Source organism: Nicotiana attenuata, unplaced genomic scaffold (genome assembly GCF_001879085.1).
Source record: "Nicotiana attenuata strain UT unplaced genomic scaffold, NIATTr2, whole genome shotgun sequence".
NCBI lineage: Eukaryota > Viridiplantae > Streptophyta > Magnoliopsida > Solanales > Solanaceae > Nicotiana > Nicotiana attenuata.
Window position 1 is genome coordinate 81,702 of NW_017674160.1, and position 10,474 is coordinate 92,175.

The following is a 10,474-nucleotide window of genomic DNA, read 5'->3' on the forward strand; positions in this document are numbered from 1 at the left end:
TTATTGTACCAAATTCAAATGGTCAAACGTACAAATCTTTTCATGTACTCCCCCCACTCCTTGCTTCCATTACATAAGCTGTACTTTAAATTCTAAAAACCCTATTTGTGAGCCTAAATATTTATTAAATCCACTAGCTTTTGTACTTTCTTTCTTTGTTAATAACGGGGTTCTCATAAAAGTCAAACGCTAAGAAAAAAATTAATATTTATAAGATATATCTATTTTACCATAAAAATCACATTCAACATTCCATTATATAAATTTTAATTTCGAAGTTACAAATTAAAATATGAATATATATTTTATAATTCTTCATTCGCTAATTTATCTGAAGTACTTGTCTCGAAACATAATTTAAGAAAAAAAATAAATTTTTTGAAACTTGCGAGTTTGAATAGGTCATAACATTGTGTGGTACGAGACTTTAAAACCTTGTGATATTGAATATGCTATAAAATTTATGTAGTCATAAAAGTATCTCATTTATATCAAATACTGTACATATTTTTATGTAAATTAATTAATTGGTGCGAATACCAAAGAATTTTCCCATCCATAATTTTCCTCACTTTCCGAGGTGGACTTAGTACAAATTATGAGTTCATCCAAACATAGCAGTTTTAGCTTAATTCTTATGTAAAAATAATATTCACTCCGTCTCATAATAAGTACCGTGATTATTAAATATAGTTGTTTTAAATTATTAGTCATTTTAGAGGTTCAAGACAAAATTAATCATATTTTTCCTTTTTTACGTTTAATATTCAATTGCATTCACATTTAGTAAAAATATGAATAATGTCATTGAAAGACATTACACATAATTAAGAAAATATTTAATAAGGGTAAAGTAGTAAAAAATAAATCTTTCTTAAGGGGCGTGTACAAGAGAATCACGACACATATTATGAGATGGAGGGAGTATATATCAAAACCCAATTAATCAAATTGTTGCGGTAAAATTATACTCAAATAATTTAAATTTAAATTATAGATTTGCCTTTGCTTACCTACCTCAAAAAATAAAAAAGAAGATTTGTCTCCGTATGTACTATAGATGGCGGGTTCAAGATGTAAAAGTAGTGCTTGCATTAGATTATGTTGTCTACCCTTTCTCCAACCTTGGGTGAACGCTACCCTGTTTTTGGTCCACAAATATAATTTTTTTCTACCATTTATGAAATTTAAATTTATAACAAAAATATAAATTTTGTCCCTAGTATTATTTTTATTTACTCCCAATACTTTTGTAATTTGTCCATATTGCCATAATCCACTCATGAATTCTTCTTCTTCTTCTTCCTCCCTAAGTCCCCTTTTTCCATTTCCATGAACAAAACCTCTCTTTATCAACCTCTCTTCAAACCCCTAAACAGCTTTTTCTCTCCTTTTTCATGTCCTAAGAAAAACCCATAAAAATTATCTGTTCATTCTCCACACACACACAGAGAAAATGGGTTCTCTTGTCCAATTTCAAGACCTTAATCTTCAACCTGAATCCACCAATTTAACCTCTAATTCTCGAACTCCATTAATTACCCCCAAAATTGAACCTAAACTTGAACCCCTTGATGAATTTACTCAAGCTGATCTTCAAACCCCACCTCTTTTCTCCAACCCTAATACTCCCAATTTCAACTCCAATTTCACTCCTAATCCACTATCACACAGCTCAATTACTACACCTGAACAAAACCCATCTGGGTCTGATGGAACAAATGTGTATTCTGAGTATAACAGAATTTCTGAGCTGTTTCGTGAAGCTTTTGCTAAACGAATGCAGCGTTACGGAGATATTGAGATTGTTGCTGATCCTGAGAATGATGATACCCGTGACATCGAGGCGGAACTCGATAATTCACGTGCCATTGTTCCGGTTAATAATGAGGATAATCAGATTTCAGAAATGGTAATTCCTAGAAGAAAATATCAGCAAAGATCATCTGAATTAGTTAGGGTTACAGATCTTAAACCTGAAGATCAACGTTATTTCCGCGATGCTGTTAGGAGAACCCGAATGCTGTATGATTCGTTGCGTGTTTTAGCGATGGCGGACGATGAGAATAACATGGGTGTGGTGCCTCATAGGAAGACTAGAGGTGATTTAAAGGCTTGTCAGGTTTTAAGAGAACACGGGTTGTGGATGAATCGCGATAAGCGTATTGTTGGGGCGATCCCGGGGGTGTTTATTGGTGATGTGTTCTTTTTCAGGATGGAGCTTTGCGTTGTTGGTTTACATGGGCAGGTTCAAGCTGGCATTGATTATGTCCCTGCGAGTCAGAGCTCGAATAGGGAGCCGATTGCTACGAGTGTGATTGTTTCGGGTGGATACGAGGATGATCAGGATGGTGGAGATGTGATTATATATACTGGGCACGGCGGACAGGATAAGTTGTCGAGGCAATGTATGCATCAGAAGCTGGAATGTGGGAATTTGGCGTTGGAGCGGAGTATGCACTATGGAATTGAGGTAAGGGTAATTCGCGGCTTTAAGTACGAAGGTAGTGCTAGTGGTAAAGTTTATGTGTATGATGGATTGTATAGAATTGTTGAATGTTGGTTTGATGTTGGAAAGTCTGGATTTGGAGTGTATAAGTACAAGCTTGTTAGGATTGAGAATCAGGAAGAGTTGGGAAGTGCCATTCTTAGGTTTGCGCAGAATCTTAGGATTAGACCTTTGGTGGCAAGGCCTGCGGGTTATGTTAGTCTAGATATATCCAGGAAAAAAGAAAACGTGCCAGTATTTCTTTTCAACGATATCGATGATAATCACGATCCTGCTTATTTTGATTATCTGTTGAAGACTGTTTTTCCTCCGTATGTGTACCAGAATGTGGGCAGTGGAAATGGCTGCGAGTGCGTTAATGGGTGTGTGGATAATTGTTTTTGTGCTATGAGAAACGGTGGCCAATTTGCCTATGATTATAATGGGATATTGGTGAGAGGTAAACCATTAGTTTTTGAATGTGGACCACATTGTCAGTGTCCTCCAACTTGTCGGAATCGAGTGAGTCAAAAGGGTTTGAGGCACAGATTTGAAGTGTTTCGGTCTAGAGAGACTGGTTGGGGAGTTAGGTCATTGGACTTGATCCAAGCTGGGTCCTTCATCTGTGAATTTACTGGGGTCGTACTCACACGAGAGCAAGCCCAAATCTTTACGATGAATGGTGATAGTTTAGTCTATCCAAGTCGCTTTCCTGAGAGGTGGGCAGAATGGGGAGATTTGTCTCAAATATATCCTGACTATGTGCGGCCAGCATACCCCTCCATTCCTCCTCTGGATTTCGCGATGGATGTGTCTAGAATGAGGAACGTAGCATGCTATATGAGTCACAGTTCAAGCCCCAACGTGTTGGTGCAGCCCGTGCTTTATGATCACAACACTGTATCTTTCCCCCACCTGATGCTCTTTGCAATGGAGAATATTCCCCCTCTTAGGGAGATCAGTATTGATTATGGGGTAGCAGATGAATGGACAGGGAAGCTTGCCATTTGTAATTGACTAACTTGTAGGAGTTGATTCAATTTTGAACATGATGCAGCACAGCCATTTCTGGCACATCATTTGCTGAGGTAATTAAAACATTCAGTCAATAATTTCTGTTAAACTCAAAATTGTAACTGCATTCAGCTACATGGAGGGCTGACTATCAGTCTGTACTGGTATTGGTTTTCAGTTGTCTTGTTACTCTAGCTAGTTATGGCCTTTATCCTGAATCTCTTTAGAAGCTGTTTTAAGCCCTCGGAATTTGGAATTGATGAGACTGATTTTATTACAATATTGGGCAGTCTTAAATTGTCTAGCTTCGGTGACTTTTGGATGTGTCGCCAAAAGCTGGTTGGAACTCCAATTGCTTTGCTGAGTTTTTTTTTTTGATATACTATATGCAGTTTGAATGCATCTTACTGCGCTTGATGAATGGATTTGAACTTCTTTTCATGCTGCTTAATAGGAATTCCCTTTCCCATACTTGATTGTCTTTTTAATGATTCACAGGATGATTTTGTTTCTGATTTGCTGTTCTTCCACTGGTGGATATCTTTCTCTTCAGATTCCATGTCTAAAGAACTCCTCAAATAACTGCTAAGAAGTATTCTCTTGTCCCATAATAGTTGAACTTCTTTTTATTTTTACACCATGGGTGTGAGGTCAATAAAATGGGTGAAATCAAAGGAGACCACGGACAAAAACACTAGATTGTTTCCTTTCTGCCTTAGTCTTAGTGGACAATGTTAAACATTATTTTGTTTACTCGAAGTGCACATGTTGATCTGGATGCCACTATTATTAAAAAAAAGGTTAAACTAGCTATTAGATTTAGAGCCTGGTTGGTTTAGTCAATTGAGACTAGCTGATATGCATTAAATACTAAAGTTGATTTATAATAAGCGGTTAATTGATTAGAAGTACTGTAACTGATAATAATCACTTTTTCTTTTAAGATGACTGAAATGCCCTATATATATTGTAAAAGTATTTTTACATGGAAAAGGACGGATGACTGAATGACGAGGGAGGTAGGGGTTTTCTTTTAGGAAGGGTACTTAGGTATTTAAAAGTTATTAGAGGTAACATAATAAAAATTTTGGTCAGGTCAGAAGTGATTATAAACTTAAAAGACTATAAGTTAGGGGTGACCAACTTCTGGCTTATAAGCACTTTTGGGGTTTACCAAATGCATAAATAAGCCAAAAAGTACTAGTGCTTAAGCTTACCAAACATCCTCTTAGAGTATAATAAATTATTTTGAGTTGGAAAAAGAGGGTTAAAATGAGGTTTTGAAATGTGAAAAATAGAATATTTAGTTGAGAAGATATCAAGAAGCTTGATATAATTAGGGGAAGAAAAAAATGTTCTGTTCAAGGGGAAGTTTTATTTGGGAATGGAACTTAGAGGGAAGTAGGGAAAGTATGCAAACAGTGGAGAGGCAGCTATACTGATGAAATTGTCTTTTATTTATATGGAAATTCGTTCAAGTATTGGAACAACGGTAGTGCTCTAACTAAGTTAAATATTAACGGGATCAAATGGACAAAAGAATACTGTCAGTTGGTGTCCAAGTGCCAATTGTAACATGAGCTATGATGTCAAGTATTTTGCATATCTCAATGTTAATTTTCTCTTTTAGGAATTGCTCCAATGATTTTAACTTAAAGTACCTTGATCTGATTGGACAGTTACATAGTGGCTTAATTACATGGGACTATGCGTCCTTAAGTGGTGGTCATGTACGAGAAGAGAAAGAGGGTGGGGGGAAGAACTTGTCTTGGGACTCACTTCAATCTTTATGAAAAAACGGTTCCTTTTGTATCACCTTCACAAACAAACTCAAGTTTAAAGCATAAAATTTATTTCTCACCATTAAAGGAGGATGGGTATGACAATGGCCCAGAGTCGGCTGGGATGATTTCCCTGCTAACGCCCCACTCCACCTCGCCCAACTTTGCCCTGCCCTGGCCCAATTTGCTGACACCCTTTCTTTCCTTTCATTAATTTTTAGTCCCTTTTTCATCATTTTCAATTCTTTATTGTATTTCCAAATTAGGTATTGTATATCGCCTGCCAATAACATTGTTTTCATTAGATGTTAACTTAACATCTGAAGGAAGAATTGAACACCAACCCAATCTCGAAAACAAAAGAGAACTACAAGCAAGGACATTTTCTCGATCAAGAAGGTATTCAACTTCTCAACGCACTCTATCAATTCTTTCTTTGCCTCATCTCTCTACACCAATTATTATAAATGAAACGCAGAATATACTCCTTTTTCAATTTATGCGACACACTTTCCGTATTGGGCCGTTTAAAAAAGAATGACACATTTCTATACTTGGAAACAATTTACTCCCTCCGTTTCAATTTATGTGACACACTTTTCTTATTAATCCGTTCTAAAAAGAATGACACATTCTATATTTGAAAACAATTTAACTTTAAGCTTTCAATTTTACTCTTAAAGAAAAGCTTTTATAGCTACACAAACGTTATGGCCCCACAAAGCTTTTACCCATTAAGCTTTTAATACCACAAGTTTCAAAGTCTTTTTTTCTTTTTCTTAAACTCCGTATCGAGTGAAACTCTGTCACATAGAGGAGTAACTCTAAACTTTCCTTTTACCTTTCACCCTTAATAAGACTTTTATGACCACACAACTTGAAACCTCAAAAAAGTTTTTACACTTCAAGCTTTTAAGACTACACGTTTCAACAGTCTCCCGTTTTTTCTTAAACTATGTGCCGAATCAAATTACATCACATAGATTGGAACGGAAGGAGTAAGTCATTAAGAAAATATCAATAGGATACCATAAGTAAAAACCTTAAACTTGAAAAGTTTTAAGTGGTCCACCTACCTCTTCGCTCTCATTTGATGATAATGAATTCTTTTTCCACCTTGGCGGTTCACAGCTAAGAGTTCCACCAAGCGTTTTCCTATCCCACCTCACCCAGTGCCCTTCCATAGAGGTCGATACATAATTTTATGTTTTCCTACTTTAGAGAACAAAGATCTTTGCTTGATGAGGAATGAGTGTGCACATGTATATGATTGCTAAATACTATTCTTACCATTCCATTTTATATAATCCTCTTCCTGTTTTGGTTAGTTTCAAAAAGATTTTACTCAAACAATAGACGAATGCCTTCAAGTTACATTTCTTTCATAAAGTTTAAATGCCTACAAAATCTATAGTTTTTGTGCAGGGGAAACAAACTAGGTATCATGATTCATTTTTTGCGTTTTTTGGTCTCTTTGACACCCCATATATTTGGAAACTTTTATCTTGATATTATAATTTTGCCTCTAATAAATGCTCTTATAAGAATCGTATTACATGTTGATAAGTGTTAGTTAATCTTATTGATTGGAAGTTTCAATAGTAGGAAGCTCACGTAAGTGGTAGATTATGGATAAACTATAATATCAACAAATCAAGGAATTAGAAATATTGTTAATGTATTAGTAATAGATAATTACTCCCGGAGCTTTCACTCCGTGGTAATAGCGCAAAGCGCGATGTGTGGGTTAAGCGCATGTCATGAGTTCGAACTCTATTGCCGACAAAAGCGTGGTATTTAAATGGAGAAGGACAGAGGGATGGAATGGTGGTCTTGAACCGTTTGCCAACTGGTCTTTGGGAATTTCTCGGTTGTAAAAAGAAGTAATAGCTACTTTTGTCGACGTAGAGTAATGCTTCTTGTCATACTAATACACAGAAACAGTATGATCTTCCCTTTTCTTTTTTTTTTGCTTCTTTATTTCTTTCAATTTATCTTGAATTATTGTGTTTGATGATAAATTAAACTTGCTTGCTGATAGTTTTTTGTCTTTTACTTTTTGATGTCCTGTAAGGTGTCCGGAGGTGCAACTTTGTTGGGTACTGGCGCCTCCTGTCATGTAGACTCTCTCTCTCTCTCTCTCTCTCTCTCTCTCTCTCGTTTTTGATCGTAAACGATACTGCTTATGATTGGCACCTCCAGGGATTTTGAATAAGATTCGTTGTTCTTGTTGGGGGGAAACATTGGCTCCATGCAGTGCATTTATGTTTTGGCTCAAATGAATGTTTGTCCATTTTGATAAAAGGAGCTTTATTGTATTCATTTTGGACAATGCGGACCATGACCCGTTAGTGTTGTTTATATTGTATTAGCTGATGCCTGCAGTCAAGTAAGATATGATACTGAATTTACCTACTTTTTCATTTAGTGCTGTTGAACTAAATCATGGAGAAGGTCATCCTTGTTACTTCTTGCGATGCATACAATGTTTAGCCAGATATCACACTCCTTTCCTCTCTTCTGTAAAAAAAATCACTTGTCCTCCTTTTTCCAGCTGGAAATCGTAGTTATGGATCTTAGTCAGTCTAGTTATCGTATATCCTTTCAGAGTTTTTATTTTTAATCATATACCCTTTTCAGTTCTACTTCAATGATTTTATCCACTTCCATTTGTTGTTTGCATAACTGAAATTCATAATATATTGATTAACCCATGCGATAGTTACTGGTTCTGGAAATCATAGTGCATACGCTGATACCTTTGTTTTGTCAGGGAAGCAACCTGCTAGGGAAAATATTTTGATTATGAAGATATCGGCCTACAGTTGTCGCTCAAAGCACCTTACTGCCTAACCTTCTGCTGATTCTAACTAATATTTTATCTCATGCAGATGAAGGGCGAGTATTGGCGAACTGTTACTGTGTTTCCCTTTTATTATAATCCTGCTGTCTTGATGACACAGTCTAGACTACATCACTAGGTTCCTGCAACAAGTTGCCCCTGTTGCTGTTCTTTCATCAGTTTGTCGATCCTATATTGTAGATAGCATGGTGTTCAATGACTAGCTAGAGGAATGAAGAAAGCGACATTGCATTTTCCCACTATCCGCCTTTGGAAGGAACCCTTTTAACCGATCATCTCCTTGTTAGAGCTGGCCGGCTACTGATGTTCTTGATCTTTAGAACTTTTATAGGTTGTAGTAATAGCTTGTATATATGAAGATCAAACTGCTTATTCTGTACAGAAGATTGTATCTATATCGTGCTAATGGATATCCAGAGTGCAGTTCAAATGCTCTTGTCTGTTCTCTTTCTAGTTAAAGATGGAAGCACCTACTAAGCGAGTCCAACGAGTCAAATTAGGGATGCTGGGATTTTGAAAGGATCAAAGAGGCACATAAAACATTTTACTTCCAAATTTTCCCACTGAATATGGCAATGCAAGTTTCATTTAAATGATTGAATTCTTCCTTTTTCTTAAGCCTGTATTTTCTTATGTTGCTGTTTACCCTGTTGATGTACCCTAACTAAACTCATTTTACTTTGATTTAGCCAAGTTATTTCAAATACTTGAGCTGTGATGCTTTGAGTGTTAGATTTTATACTTAATAGGAGAAGCTCAATCAGTTATTTGAAGGTATCTTTAGTCTTTTAGCATTTGGTGTCGATGCATCTGGTGTTCAACAACATACATGACTGACCATCTCAAGCGGTCTTCTTTCATTTTATCTTCGATATATGCTATTTGAACCTTCTCGCAAATGTGATCATTTCTAATTTTGTATAATCTTATATGGTGACATATTTAATTCCGCATCTCTATAACATTATCTTCTGGATGCGTTGAATTTTAGCGGCCCAACATTCACTCATATAGTATTGCTAAATACTGGTCTTATAACTGTTCTATAGAACTTAATTACCTTTCACTTTGGCAGGCAAATTTTTATCACAAAACACCCGTGTATCATGTCTCCATTTCTATCATCTAATTTTGATTCTATGTGTGACATGTTTATCTATAATTTCATTTTGCAGAAACAACGAGCGTAAATATCTAAATTATCTTTATTTAGGCACAATAATCCCATCTGCTTTCACTCTTCTTATCTAGAATAAACTTGCACTGCACATGTTCTACTTATTTTTAAGATCTTCTCTCCATAGTGCTTCTGGATAGTTTACACTTTTGATTGACACCCTTGGTTTTTTCTCCGATTAACATAATATCGTCAACAAAAAGCATAATCTTTTGATTGACACCCTTGTTTTTTTTAAAACATAATATCGTCAACAAAAAGCATAATCTATGAAACCTCATCTTGTATATTGTGATTAGCTTATCCATAACAAAGGTGACCTATCTCTTTTATTTCACCCGTCTCAAACAATTGCAGGTCTAGTTCACCACAAGGAAGAAAGGCTGAAAGATTGTATTCGCTTCACTTTTGCCACTTCATAGTACAAAATAGCGTTAATGTTTTGTACATGTAGTAGTATATTTTGGTCGTCAGCATCAGGAATGTTTCTAATCTACCCTTGTGTGATTCCTGTTGAAACATATACTCGGGGGTGGGTGCATGGCGGGTATATAGCCGAATTATCTCACAATTAAACCACGAGGAACAATAGTTTGTTTCATGATCAAATGTACTAGTAAAAGAAATTATGAACAAAAGTTCGTTTCTAAAATGGAGTGATACTTTCTACATAACTAGTCTTTCAAGATAATATAATTATAAACGCCTCTGATGTAGCTCTCCTTAGGAAGCCCCTCGATTTCTGATTTTTTCCAACTTTTTATGACATCATCAGTGGCGGATGCAGGATCTCGTTCAAAAAATTATTTTTGTGGCTAGTGGGAATTGAACCCATGACCTTATGTAGATTTTGAAAACCCTTGACCACTAAACTACACTTTTGGATTGTGTTAAGGGTGTTCAAAACTTAATATATAGAGATAAAAAATAGATTTTGCCTTGTATATACCGTGTAATTTTTCGCTTGCGCCCCCTAATTCCGCCCCTGGACATCATAACACAGACATAACGTACCTGGTTTTAAGTTCAAGATGAATACAATCTCCCCATCACAAGACGTGAAAGCTGATGTAACTCGAGACCGTATGTCATTCAATAATGAATGAAAAGAAATTCATGACTCTCCCATTCTTCTGTTGGTCTCTATTCTA

The 10,474-nt window shown here is 35.9% G+C and overlaps 1 protein-coding gene across 7 annotated transcripts; it reads left to right on the plus strand.

Moving 5' to 3' along the window:
• Positions 1-1,237: 1,237 nt before the first annotated feature.
• Positions 1,238-8,850, plus strand: LOC109218116 (histone-lysine N-methyltransferase family member SUVH9-like). 7 transcript variants are annotated; one of them, XM_019382440.1, is made up of 5 exons: positions 1,238-3,576; positions 4,001-4,094; positions 5,550-5,682; positions 7,358-7,402; positions 8,175-8,850. In XM_019382440.1, exon 1 carries the CDS (start codon positions 1,457-1,459, stop codon positions 3,503-3,505), a length of 2,049 nt encoding a protein of 682 aa, XP_019237985.1. In that variant the 5' UTR covers positions 1,238-1,456; the 3' UTR covers positions 3,506-3,576; positions 4,001-4,094; positions 5,550-5,682; positions 7,358-7,402; positions 8,175-8,850. The 7 variants fall into 7 exon arrangements, with proteins under 7 accessions (XP_019237985.1, XP_019237987.1, XP_019237988.1 ...); XM_019382442.1 differs by having other exon boundaries at positions 5,589-5,682; XM_019382443.1 differs by lacking the exon at positions 5,550-5,682.
• The last annotated feature ends 1,624 nt before the right edge of the window (positions 8,851-10,474 follow it).